Source organism: Marmota marmota, unplaced genomic scaffold (genome assembly GCF_001458135.2).
Source record: "Marmota marmota marmota unplaced genomic scaffold, marMar, whole genome shotgun sequence".
NCBI lineage: Eukaryota > Metazoa > Chordata > Mammalia > Rodentia > Sciuridae > Marmota > Marmota marmota.
In genome coordinates this window covers 23,047,914-23,075,766 of record NW_025999869.1, presented here as the reverse complement: position 1 = coordinate 23,075,766, position 27,853 = coordinate 23,047,914, and the positions used below count along the sequence as shown (strand labels likewise).

The following is a 27,853-nucleotide window of genomic DNA, read 5'->3' as shown; positions in this document are numbered from 1 at the left end:
TTTTTTTTTTTTTTTTTTTTTTTTTTTTTTTTTTTTTTTTTTTCCCGTACTGGGGATTGGACCCAGGAATGCTTTAATTTTTATTGGTTCTTCTTAGTTATACATGACAGTAGAATCCATTTTGATAAAACTATAAAAGCATGAATATATCTTATTCTAATTAGCAGCCCATTCTTGTGGTGGGGCCAATGGTAGGACTTGCTTAGGTATTTTCATATGTATACATGGGAAAATTATGTTAGATTTATTCTACTATCTTTCCTATTTCTATCACCCCTCTCTTCCCTTTGTTACCCTTTGTCTAATCTACTGAACTTCTCCTCTTCCCCTCCCTCCCTTATTGTGGTTTAGCTTCCACACATCAGTGAAAACATTTGACCTTTATTTTGGGAGACTGGCTTATTTCACTTAGCTGATAGTCTCCAGATCCATCCATTTACTGGAAAACGTCATAAAGTCATTCTTCTTTATGGCTGGGTAATAACCCATTGTGTAGGGTCTTGCGAAGTTGCTTAGGGTCTCACTAAGTTACTGAGGCTGGCTTTGAACTTGCAATCCTCCTGCCTCAGCCTCCCAAGCTGTTGGGATTACAGGAATGCTTCATTGCACCTGGCTAGCTTTCTTAATATTAGCCAAAATGTGGAGATAGCCTAGCTGTTCATTAGCAATATAATGATGAAATAAACTGTGGAATATTCAAGCGATGGAATACTACACGGCAATGGAAAAGAGACTAGAAATGCATGCAACAACTATGAAGAAGTGCACTGACACATGCTGAATGAAAAAATTCAAACATCCAAGAAACTGTGGTATATGCTTCTGCTTTACATGAAGTTTGAGTATAGGCAAAACTAATTTAGGGTTAATAGAGGTTGGAACTGTGGCTGTACCTGGAGTAGGAAGCACAAGAAGACTTTGGGGATATTGGAAAACGTTCTGCCTTTCTCCGGCTGCTGGTTTTATGGATATAAATATCTATGCAAATGCTCTCAACTGTACACTTAAAATTTGCCACTTTATTGTACAATAATAGAAATTTCAAGAACAATTTTTAAAGAGGTCTTTCCCGGCTCCCAGAAGAACACAGTTTTCCAGGGTGAGATTCAGGTGGTGTTGCCTGCACAGCCCGGGAAGTTTGTGCAGATTTCCCCCTTGAAGTTGAGAAGAAGAAAAGGGAGAGAGGTTTTCAGTTTGTCATCTCTCAGGTTGAAGAGCAGGTCTGGGCTAGAGATAACATCGATGGCAGCAACATGAAACTGTTTCTCTGCTCTTATCTCAAACCACAGTGAAAAATAACCATGAGGCTGTATCTTTCCTGGTAGGTGGTCAGGGTCTTCTCACAAGAGGGAACTCAGTCAGCCCTTTCTAAGGGTAAAGTTTATGCCCAGGAGCCTTTCTGAGGGCACAGAAAGGGGGCTTCCGCGAGGCCAGACCTGAGGATTCTGTCTAGCACACCTCCTGTGTGGTCCTGAGGAAGTCCCCGCCCTCTCTGGGCCTTGATGGGTAGGGAGCACTGACAGCCAGCCAGATGTCTCCTCACCCCAGTGCCTGTCTGGGGGACTGCCTGCTCACACTGGCTCTATAGACCTGCAGGCCATGAACATGTGGCCTTTCTGTGCCTCCCAGCCACAGGGCCAGGATTAGGATTCTGAGCCAGGGCAGGTTTTCTCAACTCTGCATCTGCCTGGACTTCCTTCAGGGCAGGCTGGTCTGGGCTGTGGCTACTCCATTCCTGCCACACCCAACTTCACAGATAAGAAAATGGAGGCTTAGGAGAGAAATAAGTGCCAGATTTGTTAACTGTGAAGTTCATGTAATAACGTGGGAGGGTCCAGAGAAGCAGCTGCTGGACTTGGAAAAGCCCGCCATGTACCCAACGCAAACCAGCCTAGGATGGTATAGTACATGTCTGATCCCTGTAGCACCTGCCCTCTACTTTAATCATGCATACCTGAATCACTAAGCACACGCATGCGCAGGTAGCCAGGAAACTAAAGCAGTAGGGTACAGGAATACAGCATACCTGATTTCCAGTCTTGGGTGTGGCACAGGCCAGATGGGTAGCCTGGTAGCCACACCCACCTATGCCTCTGTGCCCCGGGTATTAACATATGAGGCTGAGGATACCTGGATAGCTCCTTGCACTCTCCAGGCCCAATTCAAGAGTTGCCCTGTCTTCCAGGGGGAAGCAGACATACCCCTTTCCGATACATATGCTGAAAGAGGCAGCCTGGCTCTTGCCAGTCTCACGCACACCTGCTGTCCTGATCGTGACAATAAGGTAATAAGGACCTACGTGCAAGTTCCCAACCCTCTACTGTCTCAAGTCTCATCGGGAGCTCAAGGTCAGGGGGTCCTCATGCCAGCTAATGGGAGGCTAGGACAGTGATGGGGTGGCTCTACCTGCCAGAGTATCCCGGTACCTTGTCCAGCTGTTCAGCCTGCCCACTCCACGGTCAGTCACAAAGGAGTGGCCTTAGAAATCCTGAGCATCCATGTGGTACATCTGGAGGCAGGAACCCCATAGCCTTTGGCGACTAGGCCCTGTGCTTTATCTAGGCTGAAACTACTGTTGGCCCCTGGCCCTGTACCAGCCCCAGAACCACAGGGCTCCCTGACGTGTTCGGAGGAAATCAGGCAACTTTGCTCAGTCACGCTTGCTAGGCTCCAGCCTGATGCGACCTCTCAAGGTAGAGATGAGCTGAGCTGGCTTGGGGATCCTAGAGCAAGGACTGGGGTGGGTGGGTCTGTGGTTGACCTGCGTGCTTTCTGCAGGCACAGTTCAAAACTTTACAGTCAGGAAGGGTCTGTCAATGAGCAGGCATTGCAGGCTCCCTGCAGTTCTGGCCTGAACCAAATTGTGGTAACAACAGGATACCTGATTATATTCCATAGTAAATTGATCTTCCTCTGTCCTGGTTTTTTGAAGAAGCTCATCATCTGAGAATTTAGGATGGTATAAAGGTGTTTGGATTGTGGGATCATCTCAAGCACTCCCAATAAACTATTCAAACGATTAGAGTTAGGGTTAGAATTGATGGTAGGGGGTCAGAACTTGGGCCCTCTCTGGCAGCACTTAGGACAGGAGCAACTAGTGGATTTGCCCCAGGTGGGGCCCAGTGCTCTGGAGGAATGAAAGTGTTACTCATCAGGAAAGGGCTGTCATGCCACAGAGACCCCAGAAGTTGTTGGAAGGGGCTCTGGAGGCCAGGTGAGTGGGTTTACTTGAGATTAGATGTCTCCTTGCCAAATGGATCTGGGGTTTGGGGGCCCCCACTGGCCCTGGAGATGCATGGAGGGAAAGATGAGGCGGGGTTCCGCCTGCTCCATCGAGGGCCAGAGGGCGTCCAAGTCAGGAACTGGTGACAGAGCCACTCCCAGTCCCTTCTAGTCCAGGGGCTGAGCAAGGCTGGCCTCTGTCATAACTCTCACTCTCTAGCATTTCCACACCCAGGCTTTATTGAAGCAGCAGGCACTAACTAATGCATCAGTTACAGACATGTGTCCCCAGGAGCCCCCCATCATCCACCCACAGCCTTGTCTGCCAGCCCAGGGCCAGCAGATTCCCTCCCCACCTCTATAGTAAATTATTTCCATTATTTCCTCCAGTCCTCTTCCTACAGCTCTAACCCCAGGAGAAGACGAAGTGCCAAAGGTCTCCATCAGTCCTCTGACACGATTTCCATCCTTCTATGGATATGATAACACTCTCTAAGGCTTCCTTGAACTGGGAGAAATCACTTTGCTCAATAGTACAGTCCTTGGGCGTGTCTGTTGGCTAAATAAGAAACACATGTTTAAGTCATCTTCTCAGCAGAACAACAACAACGAAGAATAAAATAAAAGTGAATTTCTGTCCTCCCAGCCATGAGGGTCTTGTGAGCCCCCAACACCTACAAGGTAACTTAGGCGTACACTCCCTGTCTGTCTGAGGGAGGACAGGGGTGGGGGCTGCCTGACTGGTGATGGCAGAGTCTAAGGACCATTTGCAGTCGTGGGGAAAGAGACAACAAGGTGACAGCTATTGTGTCATGGCTATCCAGGACAAGGTCATGAAGACAAGCAGGATGGGAGAACACCGGGGGCCACACAAACAGAGAGAGAACAGCCCTGTCATTTTTCCAGACATGGCCCCTAAACTACAGCTCATCCCTCCATCACTGACTCCCTCAGCCAGAAGAAGTCCCAAGGGTGGGGCAAATTGGAAGAAATGTGGACTGGCTGCCCCACCAACTGGAGTCAGCACAGAGAGGCCCTTCCCACTCCCTGGGCTGAGTTGTCTCAGACCTGCCCTACACTGACCTCTGTGGGGGAGGAGGGCCTTGGAGAGGACACAGATAGAAACCCAGGAATCCCTTTATTCCCTCACGCCTCACCTCCCACTCCCCACCCTCCGCCCTGTCAGTGAATGTCAGCTCTGAGGCAGCCCAAAGAAGAGCTACTATATGGCTCAAGATAGCAGCTGAGGATGGCAAGTGTTGTCCATAAGACCTTTGCCCACTGGGCTCCTGCAGGAAAATGAAGTCTTGGATTCCCCTAAAAGTAAACAGCAACTTACTTCCAGTTTGGGGCAGATTTTGGTGAGCTCCTCCATGTCCTTATAAACCTTTATTATGTGACAATCCTGATGATTATATTTTGCAGCAAGATCCTTCAGGGTGGAGGTGAAGTTCTTCGTAAACTCCCCATAGCAGAGCTCCTGAAATAAAGTTGGGGTGCACTCGGGTGTGGAGTACATAGCAGAGCACTAGCTACCTCCCCAACTCATCCATCCTTGGTCACCCTGGCCTAACAGAGCCTGGGACTTAAGCTCAGGTCCTACCCTGACTCCCACAAGAGACCTGTGGTCCCTCCAGTAGAATCAATTAGTGTCTTATGCCCATTCTCTGCGCCTGCCACTGGGCCAGGACTAAGTTGGGACACTGGCCAGAGAGCCTGGCAAAGTCCAGGACCTGGCCACTGGTTCATCCTTTGGCTGAGATGAAGGTTCTGTTTTTTAATTTTCAACGTCTCCGGCATCCCTGGTTCTTATCTCTACCCGGTGTGCCAACTCAGGCAATCCCTCTCTCTGTGTTCAAATGTGGTCAGAAGGGTCCAAAGAGTAGACACTCCTTACCTCACTGGTATTCTGGGGCCTGCTGAAGGAACCCTGAAAGCAAGAGAAGTTGGTCAGAAACACAAAGCTCCATAAGAGCAAATTAATTTGATGAAGACCCAGGCTTACCTCATATATATTGTTGTCAGCAGAAAGTTCTTTCTGAATCTCAGCACAGAGTGCCGTGTGATTTTTGTGGGAAGTCTCAGTGGCTAACTTCATTGGGGAAGAATGACTTTGTGACCCCCAGAGCACACAAGCCAGAAGCACATACAGGTACATGGTACTCCTTGAAGGTAGCTCCCAGCAGACCTGAACCGGGGCTGGGCAGCATGTCTGCAGGAAGGGGTACCTATATATGTGAGTCTAAGGAAATGCAAACCTCTTATCAGTCATCAGTGGCTTCTGAGGAAGACAGAGAGGAGTTTATCGCTGGACAAGATGTGCTTTTCATGCATTTTTAATAATCATAGCACACTTCATTGGTCCTTCTCTTTGCTGAAATTCAGTTTTGGTCTAAGACTTATTATTTGTAATCACATCTGGGGTTATGACCTTTCTGTCTGCATGTGAGACAGGTGTCTGGCCAGGACTGGTGCTGTCTGCAGGTACATCATCACCGTCTAATTCCAAAATATTTTCATTAACCCCCAAAGAAATCTCATGCCCATTAGCAGTCTCCTTCCATCCTCTCCCCAACCCTTGGCAAACTATTATAGTTTTAATTTGTTTTTCTCTTAAACAACATTAAGCACATTTTTAACTGCTGAGTCAAGTGCCTGCAGAGCTGAAGCCACAGCAAGCCATCTTCCCCAAGCCCACCTCCAAGGACAAGGCTGGCCCTGCTGCCCACCTGAGTGGAGACACACTCTCACTTCCTCACTGTCCCCACACCCAAGGGACACAAGAGACTAGGTACAGGGACAAGGTACTCGGCCTGGCTGGCAAAGCAAGGAGAAGGAGGAGGACTGCTTTTCTCTCAGCCTAAAGGCCATAGATTTTAAGAGATAGTAACTGTAAACTTTATGTGAAAGTAAAAACTAATTTAGAAAAATGCTACACAAGAGCCATGTTCAACACACTATGAACTTCACATTCTGACTCTTAAAGATTAAGATCATCCAATTTGGGGTGAGTTTGGTAAATATGCTGAGCTCTGACCCCTGTGGTTTGGTTTCTTTTTCCATGAACAGTTGGTCTATTTGCTGATTTACTTTAAGAGTTGTTGAAGCCCTTAGAGTGAGGGCAGGGCGTGGGGCACCAGGTCCAAGGCCTCCAAGGGGCATGGGTGTTTTGCCTGACACCAGGGTGAACCTATTCAGACAGTGACCAGTCAACCCCCAGCAGCACCCAGATCTCCCCAGGAGGGAGGATGCCCTTTCTCTGGGGCAAGCTTCCCCTAGTCACAAGCTAGTTGCTTTGATTTCCAAGTGAACCTCAATCTTTTCTCTGGGGTGGGAGCCCTTGAGCATCCAGGGGAGTACACCCAGGTGTACAGAATGCTGCACCCAGACCCCACCTCCCTTGGGCTCAGCAGCTTTGCCATGAGACCGTGCCCCAACCCCCACACCTCCCCATCCCTTCCCCCACCTGCCAGCTTCCTCCCCTCCTGAAAAGACACCAGAAAACTGTGTAAATAAAAGCAGACGTTCAATAATTTATTACGATGATAAAACATCTTTAATAAATATAGGATAGGATTTTAAATAAATAAATAAATATTTTAAAAGTATAAATATATAAATAAATAGTATTAATCCCCACCAGTATAAAATAACCCACACTCCTCTACCATGCCCATATCAGGGTCAGCATGGCCCAGGGCAGGTCCAGGCCATCCCCATTGTGTCTGTGGCCCACCCACTTGGTCCCTATAAGACGAAGATCCTGAGTTTCTGGCTCTTTCTGGGTGAGAGAGCCGAGATGTATGAGGTTAGGTCCCGGGAATGGCCTGATAGCCTGGCTGGCCCTCACTTCTGGAATTGGTTTCAGCAGCTAGAGGAGATGTCAGACAGAAATTTCTTCAGGTCCACTTTGAAACTTTTGAAGGTGATAAAATGGGTCTTGCAGGAAGTTTCCTTAAGAAAAATGAAAATAAAAAACACTTGAGTCCAGGTGAGTGCGTAATATGGGGAAACAGCAGCATATTTCTGGATTGCCTCTAAGAAGTCAGGCCAGGAGGCCCATTCTGCGGGGGATCGGGTGACACCTTTGCCACCCATGTGCTACCCAAGGGGTGCACAGCTCTGCCAACAGCAGCTGGTGCCAGGGCCCTGACAAAGTGGCAGCCTGAGCCAGTCTTCTGAATAGTCAGACTGTTTCTTTGACACCAGGCCAGGGCAGAATGGCCACGTGGAGGCCATCTCCCAGCACTTGGAAGGAACAGGGGTCAAGACCATAGACCTCACTCCCTTCCTGTGGGAAGAGACTGGTATTTGGGGCCTTGTCCTCTCCTGACAGGCCCCCTTCTTCCATGCAATCCATGCAGTCCACGTGGGGTCATGGGAAAGTCCTGTCAGGAGGAGCACTTGGGCCCTGGCATTTCCTCTGTACCTTGAGCAGGCCCTGAGTTTCCTTGGGTTTGCCTCACCTCTGACCTCATTCCTAATGACTTGAATAATAAGAAGCATGGCAGCTGCTGCTAGGGGAGTACCATGGGCTTCAGAGTTCTGTGTTTTTAACTCCTAAGGATGAAAAGGGACTAGCAGTTCCTGTGCTGCAGGGGCTCATCATTACCTGTCTGTCAATGCAGGAAACTTTAGGGGTGCTGAACAGCCACAGCCTGAGGTCTCTCCATACCCTGACCCCACCCTCCTGCCTGGGGCCCCGATGTGGGCACTTACTGGGGTGGGGGGGCAGTACTCCTTGTAGTGGCTCGCCATCGTGCTCAAGAGGCTCTTCAGCTTGGTGAAGCTGCCCGGCAGGCCCTGCTCATACAGCTTCAGGCGGGTCTGCAGGCATGTTGGCTCCTGGGGAAAGTGTTCGTTCCTCCGTGAGCAGAGACCAAGTGCCAGCAGTGGGCACAGGCTGCCCTCCCCATCACTCCTTCCTGTTCCCATCCCTTGCACCCAGGAGAAGGGCCTCAAAGGGGCACAGAATGATCCCCAACTAATCTCAAGCGGGGTCCAGTCATACACACTGCCCTGTCCACTGTGGATATTCAGTGCTTTAGTGGCACAGCCACATTCTCTTAGCCTGACACTTGGAGAGAGTCCCACCCCCAGGAAAGAAGGCCACTCTCACCCCACTATCCACAGAGAAGGGGTGGGGAGCGGTGGGGCATGGCCCAGACCTGCCACATGAGCAAGTGCCATTCCTTTGGCAGTCAGCACCCTGATTTCACAGGGCTTGGTCTCAGGGTACAGTTAATGCCCCAAGCCTGCAGTCCTGTCTCATGAGGTAATCCCCACTTTCCCTCCTGATTCCCCCCGCCCCAGCCCCCATGAGCCTCTGAATGCTAGGTCCCCCCATAGCTGCTCAGCTGACCCAGAACCCACACGATCAGGTTCAATGCAAGGCCAGTGGTCTCTTGAGTGCCAGATGCTACCCCTCCTCCTGTGGACACATGTGAGGGTCCATCTAAAATGGAGCCCCCACGTCAGGAGCCCCTGAAAGGGTATAGCAGAAAGAAGCATCTTACCGTAGGGTCAAACACGTTAGAGACGACTTCTGTTTCATTCTGTAGAAAGGAAAATGTCATGTTATCGATGACTATCAAAGCAGCTCCTGACAGTGTAAGCCAGTTCAGAGCCAGCAGGGTGGCCCAGGTACACCCTGCCCCTTCTCCCTCACTCACCGTCTCAGCACCAGTGTCATTACTGTGGTTCAGAAGGCTCAGGGCTTCCTTGATGATGGCATCCACATACTTCCTGGGCTGGGGGACAGGGCCAGGAGGGCCGATGGGTGCAGAGATGCTATAAACCACAGTGCCCAGTAGAATTAGTTTCTGCAGCCACATCCTCCTGAGGACTTTAGCCTTTCTCTCTGAGTACAGGGCTCACTGGCAAAAGAGCTCTTATATACACAGTTAGAGGAAATGATTAATGGTGACCACAAAACGCCAGGGAGGCGGGGGAACTACCTGAACTGTGGAATCTCCTGGCCCTTATCAGCCACACATGGGAAAGGTGAGCCTTTCCCCCAGGTGGTCAGGCTTAGGGGTTTTCATTCATGAGCCCTTCCAAGAACGAACAGCCCACCTGCCCACCTCCTTGAGTGCTCTCCAGCCCTGGGCAGTCTGACCGAGCCTTAGGCTGCCCCCTCCTTTTGAGGAGCCTCTGGGCACAAGTTGGACTTCCTGGCCTGGAGTGGCCAGGGCGGGGCTTAGGAGACACTAGATAGGACTCCTACTCCCAGGCTCTCCATCCCGCCTGTTCTCCCAGGAGAACTTTGAGTAAGCTGTACCCACCCTGGTGGCCCACCCAGCCCCAGCTTTCCCCTTATCCTTCTGGCCTTCTCCTCTAGTCACCATAAGACACCAGTGAAAGGGGATTTCTCACTGGCCTCTCCCCTGTCCACTAGTTCAGCCAAACACAGTCTTGTGATGGCTCACATAGGCTCCTCCCAAGCACCCACGGGAGTTGGCAAGCTCAGTCCAGCCAAAGGCCTCTGTCCCTGTGAGCAGAGGGAAGGACAACCATGTGCATTAGTCTAGCAAGACGGTAGCATGCTCTTTCATGGTGAGACCCCAGCTGACAGCTGCAGTCCTCGTTTACACAACAGATACAAGCCTAAAGCTACAGAGCTGGTGTGGATGCCCTGGGATAGAAGGTCACTTTCCTTCTAGAAATGAGTTGTTACAGCTCAGATAGGCAACAAGCCCCTAGGGCTCTGAGTTTGACTCCTGGCTATAGGGCAGTGAGGCCCTTTGAGGTGGGCACACCACCACCACCTACAGCCCCAGCAGCACCAGGAGCCCTGGGGGGCTCCATCATGTAGAGTTGTGTACGAGGCCCAGGGCCCACGGCTCCTCTGGTAAGGTCGTTCAGGCTTCATTTCCTACATGGTACCAACTGCAGCCCACCTACAGCTCCAGAGGCCTTAGGTGGGAGCAGGAACTACTTATGGAAAAACTACAGGCTCTTGATGGGCTGACAAGTGTTTGATTTTCACAATGAGTTTAGAGAAGACAGCATAAGTTGGTGTTTACACAAGGGATCCGGCTCAAGCTGCCCATGCTGGGAGTCTCTTGGCTGTAGGACTGTGGGTCCACACACCTCCATTTCTGTGTGTGTGTGTGTGTGTGTGTGTGTGTGTGTCACATGCAGTGAGAGTGAATGTGTCGGTCTGTACTCATAAGTGCATCTTGGAGGGGAAGATATATAAGGGTGCATCTGTGTGAGCCTGCTCCGTGTTACCTGCTTTGTGAGAGGTCTCTAGGTCTCATGGGAAACACTCTCCATGCTGGGCATCATGTTTCTGGGCCACAGAGTGATGAGGTCAGACACAAACAAGGACATTCTGCTGGACTCAGAAGGCCAAGTCCTCAGACGGCAGGTAGACGTCATGGCCTGACCACTCTGGTCAGAGTCTGTGGCCCCAGCAAGTTTCTCCATGTGGTGGGGATTTTGGAGCCCTTGCACAGGCAAGCCAGGCCTTCATCTTCCAGGCCCCACTGGGGTCCCTGCCAGGATCTGGGGCCCACCATGAGGCTAGTCTTACCCTTCGGATCCTGATGGAACATTCCCAGGTGGCCAGACTGGGGCTAGGAGGGTGACATGTCCAGGTGCTGGAACTTCCTCCACCTTTCCCACCAATCCTTTGCTCAGCTCCTTCCACGGGGGTTCTCAGAGCGCAGGAGAGGGGATGAGCAGAGATGGAGATAAACATACATTGGGGGTCTGAGTCACATAGGCCTGGAGGCTGGGAGCTGAGAGGTAGTCACAGACAGTGGCTAAGGGGGTAGCAGCCAGGGAGGCAAAGAGCTGGTGTGGCCCCTCTGGAATAGAAGGTCACTTTCCTCCTAGAAATGAGTGGTTAACAGCTCAGAAGGGCAACAAGCCTCTCCTATGTAGCCAGTCCCTGTGCTGGAGGAGGGATACCTGCGACCCTCTCAGTGACCCTCACGTCTGGCTCTTGAGAGTTTCAGCGGTAGGAAAAGTTCAGATTCACCTTCCTCAGGTTGGGGGTCCAAGAGAATTGGAGAGCTTCCATGGAGGCTGCCTTCCAGGAAGGGTTACATGGGCAAGTAGAAATCAGGTGGACAGGTTGGGATGTGGGAGAGGTGGGGAAGAGGAGATGGGGAAGAGTGTATTGGCATCAAGGGGTCTGGGGGTTTCGTAGCAGATATGGTAGAGAATATAGGTTCTAGAGAGACTTAGGAGGTAGAATCTTGGTGATGTAGTAGACTCATTTGTTCGATATTTATTGAGCACCTACTACGTTCTCAGCAAGGAAGGAAATTTGTTTTTGTTTTAGTTTTTTTTTTTTAATTTTTTTATACTTTTAGGGTTTTTTTTTTTATTTTTTTATACTGTAGATTGAACCCAGGGGTGTTTAACCACTAAGCCACATCCCCAGGCCTTTTTATTTTTTATTTTGAGTCAGGGTCTTTCTAAGTTGCTCAGGATCTCACTAAGTTGCTGAAGCTGGCTTCTAAGCTTGTCATCCTCCTGCCTCAGCCTCCCAAGCCTCTGGGATTACAGGTGTGCACCATTACACCCAGCTGGTTTGTCTTGATTCTATATAAGCCACTTTGGGTAGAACCACAGGAGCCTGCTTCCCTTCTCTCTGTGCCACAGCCCTACCTGACCCTCCAGGAAAAGCACTCCAATGGTGCCTGGCAAGAAAGGGAGATGTTAAGATGACGGGAAATGGTCAAGGTCTTGCCTTCATGGACTTAGTAACTCCACTGATAGGAAAACAAAATTAATCTACTTGCCTGCCCCACCCCATGTCCCAAAGTGTGCTTTTGAATGTTTGCAAGAAGAGTTGGAATCACTGTCTAGGTGACTAGGATGGGTACCCAGAGGACAAAGGGGCAGGTCCTCAAGGTCCAAAGGTCCACAGGAAGGTTTAGGGCTTCCGAGACAATGTGCACAGGACACAGATTTGGGACAAGTCCAAGTTCACATGATAGCTGAGGTCATGAGGTTTACTTAAGAAGAAGGGCTGAGGGCCAGAGCAGCTGTGATTAAGGAGTGAGGGCAAGTGACAGGCCAGTGGCCAAGAGCCTGGGGAAGGCCAGCAAGGAAGGAAATCAGGAGCCACAAGGAGAGACCCGTGCCAGTAGTGTGGCCTGTGGGTGCCAAAGTCAGCCTGAGCAGGACAGAGATCCAGGAGCTTGGGGATGAGGTTTGTGGGCAGCCACACATCTTTCTTCTGGAAAGATGACATCAGGACTGAGGCCATGACAGAGGCTGGCATTCCTAGATTGCACACATGGAAAGAAGTGGCAAGAGATAGCATCAGTCTGACTGTGCTGACTCAGGGGCCCCAATGGGGCTGCGGTGGAGCAGAGGCGGTGGTGCGATCCCTCTTGGAACCCTGCTCATACGGCCAGAAGAGAACCTGTTGAAGGAGTTTCCTATGCGTATCCCTCCCCACAGGCTCTGGAAGAACCGGGGGCTGGAAGCCACCCGGGGATCCTTATCACAAGAGGAAGTTATCATGGGGGAAGGAAATGGGCCTCGTGGGATGTTCACATGGTCATCTCAGATGATCTGAGCTTTCTTTATGCCTGTAGCCCCTTGTCCTCAAGGGGGTCAAAGATCCGGGAGATCCTTATGCAGCCCAGTTCACACCATCAATGACAATAGAGCCAGGATTTGAACCTATTCTGTTCCTGATCAGAAAGTCAGGAAGTCACCTGACTGGACCAGCAGCGGGGTTGGACAGAGCATACCTGTCCCCCTCAGGTCAGCTGTAAATGGAAACTCCTGCCAGGTGTTCCCAGGAAGTTTGGAGTGGCCTATGACTGCCCCAGGGTGGTATGGGGGCTGAAGGCAGAATTTCCCTAGCAGATCCCGCCACACAGGCAACTCTATGGGCCAGGCTTGGGCTCTTGGACTCAGCCATCAGCAATCCCTGGGTAGTCCAGGAAAGTTCCTCTTTTCCCTGATTAAGCTGCCTCATCTGTATGATGAATTAATTATTGCTGTCTCTCAGAAGGAATTGTTGCTGGTCCCAGGAACCCTTGTGGGAGAACCTTCCCAGGGAAGAGAGAGTGCTCCAACATCTCCCCCACCTCTGGGAAGTTTCTGAAGCCCAAACTATGCAGAGGACCAAAGTCTTTCTGGAGTTTTTAGGGACACCTGCTCTATTGCCCAGTCCAAGCCCCAAAGCACATCTTTCTAGATAGATGTGGTAAGGTGGAGATACCAGCATCCATCCAGAGGGCTCATAGGGTCCTGCATTACCCTGAAGGATCCTGAATGGCTCATCCTTCCATGAGAAGGGGGGCGGTTCTTATCACTCCTGGCCTCACTAGACACCAGCCCAGCTTCTATTCTTGCCATTTCAGCTCCAGGCTGACCCGTCCTGCACCCCCTGTCTGGGTCCCCAAAAGTACACTTCCAAAAGGCCAGGCTGCCCTGGAAAGACTCTAGTTCTGGCACTGATCCTTGAGTATCCCCAGGCCCCTGGCACTAGTGGGTCCTGACCATCTGGGAGGCTCTAAGGGTGGTTAACCCCAACCATGGCTGGACTCTGCATTCATTCAACCAAGGTTTCAAAAGGGTCTGCAGCAATGCAAGCCTCACAGGTCCCTTGCACTTGGAGAGCTTGTGTCTGTGGTGCCAATGGGGTGGGGAACAGAGATGGCAAGGCTCAGACTCACAGGCACAGTATTAAGGGTGCCCACCAAGACTTATGTGGCAAATGCACAGCTATGAGGAGATAGTCATGAAACGAGAGTCAGGCAAGTTAAGGGAAGGCTGGGGGCTTGTTGGGGTGTTGAATGAAGCAGGTGAGTGAGGAGTCTTTGGTGCTGAGGTCTGGCTCAGGCAGGAGGGTGGATATCTGGGTCATCTGCTGCAGTGGGGGAGATCCAAGGTAATAGAGAGATTTTGGAATCAACCAGAATGGACCGGATGTGTGTGATAAATTTGAAAAGCCAGGAGACCTCCAGGAAGATCAATCAGTTTTCACTTTGTGTCCAGAGGTCCAGTCCCAGACACTGGGGAGAGAGACAGTGGTGAAGGGGGTGCTCCTAGCACCAGAGGAGGTGTGTGGATTGAGTGGGCCATGGGTAGTACTGGAGATGCCAGCTTTTAAGGATGGGTCAAGGGCACCAAGACATACTTACTTGCTTCATTCCTTACTCTTGGGGTTCCTCACTATTTCCCCAGGATGTGGCAACTACACCAAGCCCACAAATTCACACAGCCCATATGACCACCAGGCATGCCCGCCATGATTCCCTCTCTTACCTGCGCCTGCTACTTGCCTGGAGTACTCCCTCCAATGCTGGGAATGCATCCCCAGCCCTAAATCTCTGCCTGGAGCCTTAACCCCAGGTGGGAGGGTCATCAGACACCCAGAGAGAACACTGCCTTCATCTGCCTCCTTATAAAGAGCCATTGGGGGCTACATGAGAAAAACTAAAAGGAGGAGAATTGAGACTCAAAGATTTTATAACTTCTGGAAGTTCAGAAGTTATCTAGGCCAAGGTGCTGGGGAAGCCACAAACCCCTGCTTAGCTCTCTCACCAGCCTGTCTCTGAACTAGTGCGTCAGAATCAATATGGCAGATACAGCTTTTGGCTCTCAGCAGGATGGAGCGTTCTTCCTAGATCTCCATCAACTCCCTCAGACTCTCCCTGAGGCCCTGTTTGCTTCTGGGTTTTTCAGGTCCCAGAGAGCCCCAATCTTGAACCTCTGCTCCCTGTTTTGCAGCAGTGACTCTGGACACACACACACCCCCATGCTCCTCCCAGCCCCTCATAGGAGTGAGGACCCCCTACATCCTCAGGCTGAAAGGCCAGCAGGAATAATGATTCAGGTGACTATGAATCCTGAAGAGCCCTCCTCTCAGCCCCAGGCCCACCATAAATACTTCCCTCTAAACACACACTAATTCCCACACCCTCAGGCCACATTCCAAAAAGGGTGGTGCCACAGTGTCCCAGTAGCTTCCAAGTTGCTGGATAGCAACTCCCTTGGTGTTTAGCAGCTGGAGCAGGACAGACCTGCTCTCAGACTTGGCTGCTTCTGACTGCAAGACTGCTTCCTTAACTCTGAGCCCCAGCTGACTCAACTCCTCAAGGGGAAAAAGACTTTTGTGAGTGGTTGGGGAGACATAATGGAGATTTGCAAGTGAAGATGCTTCCCAAATACTGCCTAATGAAGGAATTTTTTTTCTGTTTGGGTTGACTGGAGGCATCTCCTCCAGCCTCAGTCCCCCTGTCCATCAAAAAGAGGAGTAGTAGTTGGGTGTGGTGGTGCACACCTGTAATCCCAGCAGTTTGGAAAGCTAAGGCAGAAAGATCACAAGTTCAAGGCCAGCCTCAGCAACTTATCAAGGCCATAAGCAACTTAGTGAAACCCTGTCTCAAAATAAAAAATGAAAAGAGCTGGGGGGACGTGGCTCAGTGGTTAACCACCCCTGGTTCAATCTCTGGTACAAAGAGAGACAGAGAGAGAGAGAGAGAGAGAGAGAGAGAGAGAGAGAGAGAGAGAAGGAGTTTCCAGGGTCTGCATCAGTCTCCAGAGCCTTCAACACTGGAGCGGGGTGCAAGGGTAGATGTAGTCTTCCCCAGTGGGAATTGTCCCTGTGCAGGCCCCTCCCTAGGGTCCCAACACCTCCCCACACAGCACCCAGAAGCAAATGCCGGGGTGTTGAGCTCAGCTAGCCACAGAGTGACTGAGCCACACCCATTTTCCTGGAAAGAGCCAACAGGAAATACCAGGACAAGCGAATATCCTCCCTAGTCCTGCACCCTGCACTGCCTGGAAGGAGGAGGCCCCAAGCTGCCAAGGGCCCAGGGCCATGCTTTGTAAGAACAAGCAGCCCTTGAGCCTGGTCCTTAGTGTGGGGAGAGCAGGGGCATCACATTTAGCATCTGCCCACTGCCTGGGTAATTCCACCAACCCTGCCTGATTCAAGGCACACAGCCTCTCTGAAGGGTAGCAGTGGCTGCATGGGAGCTGGAGGAGGCCATGACTACCAGGGAATGTGGGGACAGGTGTGAGTGAGTAGTCTGTTTCTCTCAGCAGCTCTATGAGGATAGAGACAGGGAGGCCACCACTCTGGATCTAAGTTCTGGTTGTGTAGGGCAGGGTGCTGCTGTGTAGGAAGAAGGGTTAGAAGCCAGGCACGGTGGTGCACATCTGTAATCCCAGCAGATCAGGAGGCTAAGGCAGGAGGATCACGAGTTCAAAGCCAGCCTCAACAACTTGAGAGGCTCTGCCTCTAAAAATATAAAAAGGGGCTGGGGATGTGGTTCAGTGGTTAAGCACTCCTAGTTTCAGTTAAATCCCTGGTACCAAAAAGAAGAAGAGGAAGAAAAAGGAGGAGGAAGAGGAGGAAAGGGGTCAGACAGACATGGGGAGGTTTGGGATGGTTAAACGTTGTGGTGATTAGGTACATGGATAATGGAGCTGGAATACCAATATTGTGTCACACTCTGGGGGCTGGAACCAGGAGGCTGTTGATCCAGAAGGTACCTCTGGGGGCCTGAGTCCAGGCAAGGGGAGACCCCAGGAGGGCCCTGGATGAGACTAAAGATTTTGTGTGCCCCAGTGGGCACTGGCTAAAGCACTGTTGCTTAAGGATTCAGAGGCTCTGGAGTCACATTCCTTTCATTTCTCTGTGCCTCCGTTTCTCCATCTGTACAATGGGGATAATCATGAACTTCATCATGTCATTCATTGTAGGGATTCTTTGAGTCCCTTCTAGATGCAATAGGGCTATAGCAACTTTGCCTGATCCATCTCACCTCCATGAGCCTGACTTGAAGTTTTCAAGGGGAAAATTGAATACCCTCTCACCCTGCCCTCCAACCCGACCCACACCACCTTCACCTTCTCTCCCTCTCTTCGACCATGTATCCCCCTCAGCCTTCTGGGCCTGGGGATTCACCTCTGCTGTCAGCCCCTTTCCTTTAGCACTCCTCTCCCTCTGCCCCAGTTCCTTTCTGTTGGTGCCAAACACACAGTGTCTGGCTAATTGTCCCTCTCCCTGTGTCCACCACTCCTCAGACCATGGACAGCCAGTCTTGCCATCTCCACAGAAGCCAGGATGGCTGGGCTGGCCTGGGATCAGGGAAGAAGGAATCAAGGACAGGTGGCTGGGCTCCATGGACCAAAGCAGTGACCAGGGGCCCAGCTTCTGCCTTGGCTACCTGGACCCTATCACATGGGTGGTTCCAGTGTCGGGGCTATCCTGTACCTCGGTTACCCTGCCCTGTTAAGATCCCAGGCCCTTGCTCCCAAGTGCCCAACTCCTGCCTGCATCTCTCCCATCCCTCCTCTGCCTGATGGACTCTGTTCCTCCCTCAAACCTCCTGGGCATCACCCAAGTGGAAAGTACCTCTAGTGAGATCCATATTCATTCATCTATTCATCTGTTACAGTCTGTAATAACTTCTATCATACTGTGCCAGGCAAACTGGACACATCAGGAGGACCCTGAAGGGTATTGCCAACCCCTACTGGAGCATGGGGAAGCCATACGGGTCCTTGAGTTCCATTTCAGATGGGGACTCAAGGCCAGTCTGGAAGCAGCGAAGTCTCCGCTTGGAGCAGAAGGGTTTGCATCATGAGGTGAGGTTGGCCAGGCTCCTGAGTTCTACCTTCCTTAGGCGCTTGCCTTTCTGGCAATTTTCTCTTTGCTATATTCTTCTCCATTTCCAAAAATTTTAATAAAGAGTAGATATGCTCTCCTGTGTTACCGGCCCAGTAAAGAGCTATATTTTAGTGAGGCATGGTGCCACATGCTATAATCTCAGTGGCTCAGGAGGCTGAGGCAGGAGAATTGCAAGTTCAAAGCCAGGCTCAGCAACTTAGCAAGGCTCTAAGCAACTTAACAAGACCCTGTTTCAAAAAAAAAAAAAAAGAACTGTGAATGGGGATCAGTGGTTAAGCACCCCTGGATTCAATCCTTCCCCTCCTCCTCCAAAAAAAAAAAAAGCTGTATTTTTAAAGTTAAAATGAAAAATAAAATTTCTGGCTGACTGATATACTCTGCTTTCCTGAGAAAGCAACTTGGTTGAGGCAAGATAGGCACCCTGGCTCTGCAGTGGCCATCCTGGGATGTATGATGGGGCATTGCTGCCCCCTGGTGCAAATTAGACTTATAGGCCTGGCATGCACAGTCTGTGCAGGCTTAGGAGTAGCCAGATAGAAGTGACAGCTTAAGATACGTAAGCAGCCTCGGGCTCCCCATTGGGTCAGGGAATGATCAGCTCCTTCCCTGCAGGTGGCCAAGCATGGGCCATTATAAACAAACTACTACAAATGAGTGATTTATTAAACAAAAGAAATTTCTTTCTCACAGTCTGGAGACTGAGAACCACAACTGAGATTCGTTTGGTAGGATGTCCCCACTTCTTGGTTAATGGACAGCCATTTCACTGTGTCCTCACATGGTAGAAAGTTCAAGGGATTTTTCTGGGGTCTTATTCATAAGGATACTGATCTCATTCATGAGGGCTCCCTTTCATCACCTCTCAAAAAAAATAAAAAATAAAAAACAACCTGCTTCCAAATATCATCACATTGGAGATTACGTTTCAACATAAGAATATGTATGGGGCCACCCCTTTCCCTGAGGGGCAGACACTGGCAGAGCCTAGCCTTTGCCGCAGGACCACCCCTTCTGACCAGCAGACTATCAGGGAGGTCAAGCCCATCAGCCCAGATCCACCCACTCCAACTTACTCAGGACCCAGACCCAGGATGCAGTAGCATTCACTGAGGAACACCAGCAGGGTCTGGAAGCCCAACATCAAGGTGAGGTACAGTCAAACTGCACAGGTATTACAAGAATATAGGGAAGAAACTGTAATATCTCAGATCCACACTGCAAGAAAGGAAAACACATAGACAACATGAAAAAACAAGGGAGGAAAGTGCCCCAAACAAACCAGGATACTACAATAACAGAACCCATGAACAGCGAAGTCAATGAAATGTTAGAGGAATTCAGAAGTTTAATAATTAAAATGATCTGTGAATTAAAGGATGACCTAAATGAGCAAATACAGGCAAAAATTGATCACTCCAACAATGAGATAAGAGAGCAAATACAGTTAGCAAATGTTTACTTCAAGAGAGAGATTGAGACCCTGAAAAAAAACGGTCAGAAATCCTTGAAATGAAGGATACAATAAATCAATTTTTTAAAAAAAATCAATAGAAAGCATAACCAACAGACCAGATCACTTGGAAGAACATCAGATAATGAAGGCAAAGTATACAATCTGGAAAATAAAGTTGATCACACAATGAAGAAAGTTAGAAACCATGAAGAGAGCATCCAAGAATTATGGGGCAGCATCAAAAGACCAAATATAAGAGTTATTGGGATAGAAGAAGGCACAAAGTTTCAAACCAAAGGAATGCACAATCTCTTCAACAAGATAATATCAGAAAATTTCCCAAGCATGAAGAATGAATTGAAAAACCAAATACGAGAGGCTTACAGGACACCAAATGTACAAAATTACAACAGATCTACACGAAGGCACATTATAATGAAAATGCCTAGCATACAGAATAAGGATCTTAAAAGCCACAATAGAGAGAAATCAGATCACATATAGGGGAGACCAATTTGAATCTCAGAAGATTTTTCAACCCAGACCTTCAAAGCCAGGAGATCTTGGAACAACATATACCAAGCTCTGAAAGAAAATGGATGCCAACCGAGAATCTTTTTTTTTTTTTTAAAGAGAGAGTGAGAGTGAGAGAGAGAGAGAGAGGATTTTTTTTTTAATTTTCGGCGGACACAACATCTTTGTTTGTATGTGATGCTGAGGATCGAACCCGGACCGCACGCATGCCAGGCGAGCACGCTACGGCTTGAGCCACATCCCCAGCCCCCAACCAAGAATCTTATATCCAGTAAAAACGAAGCTTTAGATTTGATGATGAAATAAAAATCTTCCATGATAAACAAAAGTTAAAAGAATTTACAACTAGAAAGCCTGCACTATAGAACATCCTCAGCAAAGTATTCCACGAAGAGGAAATGAAAAACAATGATGAAAATCAGCAGAGGGAGGGATTACACTAAAGGAAAATCTAATCAGAGGAGAAACCAAGTCATGTTAAATACCAAAAATAAACAGAAATTCCTGGGAATACAAATCATGTCTCAATAATAACCCTGAATGTTAATGGCCTAAACTCACCAATCAAAAGTCATAAAACTAGCAGATTGGATTTTAAAAAAAAGATCTAACAGTATGCTGCCTCCAAGAGACTCATCTCATAGAAAAAGACATTCATAGACTGAAGGTGAAAGGTTGGGAAAAATCATACTATTCACATGGACTACGGAAGCAACCAGGGGTTTCCATCCTCATATCAAATAAAGTAGACTTTAAACTAAAGTCAATCAAAAAGGACAAAGAAGGACACTACCTACTGCTCAAGGAAACATACACCAATAACACATAACAATTATAAATATATATGCCCCAAACAATGGAGTAGCTGTGTTCATCAAGCAAGCTCTTCTCAAGTTCAAGAGTCAAACAGACCACAACACCATAATTTTGGGTGACTTCAACACACCTCTTTCATCACTAGATAGATCTTTCAAACAAAAGCTAAACAAAGAAACTATAGAACTCAATAACACAATCAACTTAGACTTAACTGACATATGTAGAATATTCCATCCTTCAATGAAGGGATATATTTTCTTCTCAGCAGCACATGGATCCTTCTCTAAAATAGACCATATACTATGCCACAAAGCAATTCTTAGCAAATATTAAAAAGTACAGATATTACCCTGCATTCCATCAGGTCATAATGGAATGAAATTAGAAATCAATGATGAAATAAGAAATAAAATCCACTCCAACACCTGGAGACTAAATAATATGCTACTGAATGAACAATGGGTTACAGAAGACAGTAAGGAAGAGATTAAAATATTTTTAGAGGTGAATGAGAACACAGATACAACATATCAAAATCTCTGGGACACTATGAAAGCAGTTCTAAGAGGAAAGTTTATTGCATGGAGTTCATACCTTAAAAGAAGAAAAAGTCAACAAATAAATGACTTAACATTACACCTCAAAGCCCTAGAAAAAGAAGAACAAATCAACACCAAAAGCAGCAGAAGATAGGAAATAATTAAAATCAGAGCTGAAATCAATGAAATTGAAACAAAAGAAACAACTGAAAAAATTGACAGAACAAAAGTTGCTTCTTTGAAAAAATAAATAAAGTTGACAGACCCTTAGCCATGCTAATGAAGAGAAGGAGAGAGAAAACTCAAATCACTAACATACATGATGAAAAAGGAACTATCACAACAGACACTACAGAAATACTGAAGATAATTAGAAATTATTTTGAAAACTTGTACTCCAATAAAATAGAAAATATAGAAGGCATCGACAAATTTCTAGAGTCATATATTTTGCCCAAATTGAATCAGGATGCTATACACAATTTAAACAGATCAATTTCAAGTGACGAAATAGCAGTCTACCAACTAAGAAAAGCCCAGGACTGGACGGAAACACAGCCAAGTTCTACAAGACCTTTAAAGAAGAATTAATACCAATACTCTTCAATTTATTTCAAGAAATAGAAAAAGAGGCAGCACTTCCAAACTCATGCCATGAGGCCAATATCATTCTGATTCCAAAACCAGGCAAAGACACATCAAAAAAAGAAAACTCCAGACCAATATCTCTAATGAACATAGATGCAAAAATTCTCAATAAAATTCTGGCAAATCGAATACAAAAACATATCAAAAAAATCAGGGACTATGATCAAGTGAGATTCATCCCAGGGATGCAAGTTTGGTTCAATATATGGAAATCAATAAATGTAATTCATCACATCAATAGACTTAAAGATAAGAATCATATGATCATCTCAATAGACACAGAAAAAGCATTTGACAAAATACAGCACCCATTTTGTTCAAAACATTAGAAAAACTAGGGATAACAGGAACATATCTCAACATTATAAAGGCTATCTATGCTAAGCCCCAGGCCAACATCATTCTAAATAGAGAAAAATCGAAAGCATTCCCTCTAAAAACTGGAACAAGACAGGGATGCAATTAGACGAAGGAAATTAAAGGGATACATATAGGAAAAGAAGAACTCAAATTGCAACTATTTGTTGATGATATGATTCTATACCGAGAAGACCCTAAAAGTTCCACTGGAAAACTTCTAGAACTGGTAAATGAATTCAGCAAAATAGCAGGATATAAAATCAAAACCCATAAATCAAAGGCATTTCTGTATATCAGTGACAAATCCTTAGAAAGGGAAACAAACTACCCTATTTTCAATAGCCTCAAAAAAAAAAATACTTGGGAATCAATGTAACAAAAGAGGTGAAAGATCTATATAATGAAAAGTACAGAACCCTAAAGGAAGAAATCAAAGACCTTAGAAGATGGAAAGATCTACCTTGCTCTTGAATAGGCAGAATTAATATTATCAAAATGACCATACTTCCAAAAGCACTATACAGATTTATTGCAATTCCATCAAAATTCCAATGACATTCCTCATAGAAATAGAAAAAGCAATCATGAAATTCATCTGGAAAAATAAGAGACCCAGAATAGCTAATCCTTAGCAGGAAGTGTGAAGCAGGTGGCATCACTATACCAGACCTCAAACTATACTACAGAGCAATAGTAACAAAAACATGATGGTATTGGCACCAAAACAGACTGGTAGACCAATGGTACAGAACAGAGGACACAGAGACTAACTCATAAAACTACAATTATCTTATATTAGACAAAGGTGTCAAGAACATGCATTGGAGAAAAGATAGCCTCTTCAACAAATGGTGCTGGGAAAACTGGAAATCCATATGCAACAAAATGAAATTAAACCCATATTTCTCACCATGCATAAAAATTCAAAACGGATCAAGGACATAGGAATACAACCAGAGACCCTGCGTCTAATAGAAGAAAAAGTAGGCCCTACTCTCCATCATGTGGGATTATGCCTCAACTTCCTTAATAAGACTCCTCTGGTGCAAGAATTTACATCAAGAATCAATAAATGGGATGGACTCAAACTAAAAAGTTTCTTCTGAGCAAAAAAACAATCTGTGAGGTGAATCAAGAGCCTACATTTTGGGAGCAAATCTTTATCCCTTACACATCAGATAGAGCACTGATCTCTAGGTTATAAAAAAAATTCAAAAAGCTAAACGACAACAACAAAAAAACCCACAAATAACCCAATCAATAAATGGGCCAAGGACCTAAAGAGACACTTCTCAGAAGATGATGAACAATCAATTAACAAATGCATGAAAAAATGTTCATCATCACTAGCAATGAGAGAAATGCAAATCAAAACCACTCTAAGATTTCATCTCTCAGGGGCTGGGGATATGGCTCAAGCGGTAGCGCGCTCGTCTGGCATGCATGCGGCCCGGGTTCGATCCTCAGCACCACATACAAACAAAGATGTTGTGCCCACCGATAACTGAAAAATAAATATTAAAAAAATTCTCTCTCTCTTTTAAAAAAAGAAGATTCCATCTCACTCAAGTCAGAATGGCAGCTATTATGAAGACAAACAATAAGTGTTGGCTAGGATGTGGGGGAAAGTACACTAATACACTGCTGGTGGGATTACAAATTGATGCAACCAATATGGAAAGCAGTATGGAGATTTCTTGGAAAATTGGGAATGGAACCACCATTTGAGCCAGCTGTCCCCTCTCCTCAGTTTATATCCAAAGGACTTAAAAAAACAGTGTACTACAGGGACACAGCCACATTAATGTTTATAGCAGCACAATTCACAATAGCTAAACTGTGGAACTAACCTAGATGCCCTTCAATAGATGAATGGAAAAAAAATGTGGCATATATACACAATAGAATATTACTTTGCAAAAAAAAGAAAAGAAAATGATGGCATTTGCAGGTAAATGGTTGGAGTTAGAGAAGATAATGAGAAGTGAAGTTAGCCAATCCCCCCCAAAAAAAATGCTGAATGTTTTCTTTGATACATGGAGGCTGATTCATAGTGGGATAGGGAGCGGGAGCATGGGAGGAGTAGATGAACTCTAGATACGGCAGAGGGGTGGGGGGGAAGGTAGGGGGCATGGGCTTATTAATGATGGTGGAATGTGATGATCATTATTATCCAAAATACAGGTATGAAGACACAAATTGGTGTGAATATACTGTGTATACAACCAGAGATATGAAAAATTGTGCTCTATATGTGTAATAAGAATTGTAATGCATTCCGTTGTCATATATAAATAAATTTTTTAAAAAAAGAATATGAATGGTGACATAAACATTCAACCTAAGTCTACAGCATGCAGAAATTCCCCCAACCTGTCCAAGGACTGATCACCACTCAATATAAGGCTGTGTGTGGGCCAGGCTGTGCTGGCCCCAGGAAAGGTCTGAAATTTGCAGTCAAGGGTAAGCCTGAGTGGTGAGGCCAGTGGTCCCCCTGAACTCCAACCTGGCCCCAGGCTGCAGGCTGGACTATTCCAGAAGAGGGGAAAGGATGAACATCTAAAAAGGCCCACTCCTGTCTCAAGTGTGACACCTCTACCAGTCACTCCTGCTCCTGCCATGGGTCTTGTCCATCTGACCACCCTCCCCAACACCTACCTGCTCATCTTCCTGCACCAGTTCTATGTCTGACCCCACCACTAACCCCTGCCTACTGCAGTCATTGCTCACTAACACAGAGCCTCCTCCCCACCCTGTATTCAGTGCCCCGCCCAGGCCTGGGGAGGAAAGGGAGAGAGATTGAGGGAGAGTTGTAGGCTTCTTATCAGAATCCACTCCAGGTCATCTTTCTGCTCCATGAATGCTCACAGGTCATTTTTGGTCTCTGATTGTTATTCCCTCTGTCCAGAGCTCTTTTCCCTAGATTGTCACATTGCTGGCACTTTCTTGTCACTCAGTTCTCAACCCAAGAGAGGCCTTCCCAAACCACCCCATGAAAAGCAACCTCCTAGACCCTCCCCGCCATCTGTCTATTTCACTGCCATATCGCCAGCATCCAATATAGGGTCTGCCACTTAGGTGCTCAGCCAATCAGTGCTGATTAAGAACTACCAGTGCCATGCAGCCTGGGGTGAGAATAGTGTGGCTCCAGGACCAAGGGCCTGGAGCTTCAGGAAAGGGGGAGGGGAGAGCCAGGCAAGAGCAAAGAGCCAACAGAGTGCTGGCTCCCTGCCTGCACCTCAAGTGAGGGAGGCTCCAATCGCTGATGAAAGTTTAGCAGACTCCCAGGGGATAGAGTCTGCTTTGAGGTGTTTGCCAATTTCCATGGTGTAAATACTCTCCCTGTGGCCAATTTTAAGTTTCTGATAATTTAATAACTAGCTGGCAATTTTTAAAAAAGATTTAACAATTAATTATTTGAGCCAATAAAGCTCACCACTGGCCCTGGGTCCCCATAGGACCAGGTGTGGGGAAAATATGGCTTGTTAGGCCACAAGGCAGTGGATATCATGACCACAGAGGAAAGGACAGCTGAGCCTCACACCAAAGAGCAAAGTGATGACAAGCAGGGACTCATCGTGGGAATATGAGGACAGGGCACAGACGCTGCTTTATCAAGATGAAAATAGGACTAGCCACCAGGTGCAGGAGGGAGGGTCTTTGGGTGGGGATGTGGGAGGGTGAGCAGGTGAATTGGAAAACGCAGTCTAGATCCAAACAATGCATCTCTCAGACCCATCAGCCCTCCTGGACTAGGGTGCAGCCTAGGCTTAATAGCATACTCCCCCTAGTGGTCCTTCCAGAAACTGCATCAATGTCTCCAATACCCTGAGTCAAGTCCAACAAAATGTTCCCCTGATCTCTCACCAGTTCTTCAGTGAGCCAGGATAGGGAGAGGTGAGGCAGAGATAGAAGAAAGTTATCTATTTGAGAACATAAAGTTTTGTAGGAGATTGAATGTAGAGGAATACATTTTTGAGCTAGTAGTAGATAAATCTGCTACCTTTTATACTATTCAAGCAGATGGGCTGTTCCCTACCTTATAACCTCAAGTGAGGAATGGATCAAGGTGGAAAGGAGAAAAAAAGAGGGGAACAAGACCCCGACATATGATTTCTACATCTATTTCTCCCCACCCCTTCTCCCCTACTCCCCCAGACTGGAGGAGGCAATACTGGGCAGGGGAGCCAGAAGGGAGGCACACAAGTGGCAGACAGAACCGCACCCAATGATGTCCCATCCTCCACCAGTCAAGAGAGTCTGAGCCACCTAGGGCCACATGATTGTCCTTACACTCCTCTTTCAGGAAAGAGCCCCATTGTGGGTCAGTGTGTACAATTCAGAGGTAGCCAGCATTGGAGCTGGTCTCTTACATGCCAGTGTAAGAGCCTGCAGGCTAAAGGAAAGGTGAAGGTTTAGAGTTATGAAGACAGATGTGTGGTACTCTAGGAAGACAGAGAAGACTATTGGCTGGAGTATATAAGAGGTTGGCAGTTGTGGGGAAATATAAGCAAAAAGTAAAGGTAAGCCCTATGAGCTATCCTAAGGACATGGACATAGACAAGGTCTGGAAGACCCCACAGATTGAAGAACTAAGTGTCAGACCATCATTGTCAGGCTTGCATTTTCTAAACCTCAATCTGGCTCCCCAGTTGATCAGATTGTTAATGAATGTGTTCTAGGGCTGGTCTGAAGCAGGGAGGCCTGCAGGAATCTACTAAATCAGACAAGAGAGGCTGGAGACTCCAGGCTTGGAGAATCTTGAAGGAGTGGAACTGTGGAGTCTGGACGGTCTGTATCCCCAAGCCTGCTGCATTGCGGGGACTTAGGGAGTGTTTATTGCTGGACTTGCCCTGGGAGGAGTTGGGGATGCTGCTGCAGTTTTTTGAATGACCACTAGGTGGAGCCATTCCACGGACTGTGGAGGAGCAGCACCTGAATCAATCAAGTCCTGAGGGCACTTGCTGTGTGAACTTAGGCAAGTTGCTCAGCTGCTCTGAACTTCAGGGTTCCCATAAAGCAAAGCATATTTTTTGGTAGGGTGAGGACTAAGTTAGCATAGGAAAAATGCTCAGATCCATGCCTGGTACATGTTGAGAGTTCTGTGCCACTTGTCATTACTAGGGTTATCACCTATCAGGGCATGGGGGTGATGGGAGGGTGGTGAGAGTATGAACTAGGACAGCATCCACACTGCAGCCTAGAGCACCGAAAAGTCATGGTACACATCTAGAATGCTAAGACCCGAGTCAAACTGAGACACTGGCGACAAAGTTCAGGGAATCTGGTTTATTTTCACACATGCCTAGAAACCTGTTTAAAACCTGAGGTACAAATGAACATGCTCCCAGGCCTCCTGGAGTTCAATTTTGTTTCAAAAGAAGCAAGACATGGCTCCTCTGCTAAAATAAATACATATTACAGAAGGTAATAAATAAATAAATACATAAATAAATAGACTCGATGGGATGAAATTGAGAACATAATTGTGCAAGGTCAAAAGGGAGCTGCACATTCCAGAAATTAGATGATTAGCAATTTATCTGATGCTACAGGAGAGAATGTCATCCTTCCAGTGCTGGACTGTGTGAAAGATATCCAGAATCTTCAGATGCTCTGCTGTTTTGCGCATCCCAAGGTCCCATGCTGAGAAGACCC

At 47.3% G+C, this 27,853-nt stretch overlaps 1 protein-coding gene across 1 annotated transcript; it reads right to left on the bottom strand.

Moving 5' to 3' along the window:
- Positions 1 to 6,731: 6,731 nt before the first annotated feature.
- Positions 6,732 to 9,353, bottom strand: Csf2 (colony stimulating factor 2). The gene is made up of 4 exons (XM_015492822.2): positions 8,895 to 9,353; positions 8,739 to 8,777; positions 7,942 to 8,067; positions 6,732 to 7,176 (listed from the first exon to the last, which is right to left on the bottom strand). The coding sequence occupies exons 1-4, from the start codon at positions 9,054 to 9,056 to the stop codon at positions 7,087 to 7,089; spliced, it is 417 nt and encodes a 138-aa protein (XP_015348308.1). The 5' UTR covers positions 9,057 to 9,353; the 3' UTR covers positions 6,732 to 7,086.
- Positions 9,354 to 27,853: the final 18,500 nt, after the last annotated feature.

What these genes read in the sequence shown, in the direction of transcription:
- Csf2 (XM_015492822.2), bottom strand. Translation starts at nt 9,056, where the DNA reads ATGTGGCTGCAGAAACTAATTCTACTGGGCACTGTGGTTTATAGCATC. An exon ending in ATGACACTGGTGCTGAGACG is followed by an intron (nt 8,778 to 8,894) that starts GTGAGTGAGGGA and finishes TCCTTTCTACAG; the next exon opens with AATGAAACAGAAGTCGTCTC. An exon ending in AGTACTGCCCCCCCACCCCA is followed by an intron (nt 7,177 to 7,941) that starts GTAAGTGCCCAC and finishes ATTTTTCTTAAG; the next exon opens with GAAACTTCCTGCAAGACCCA.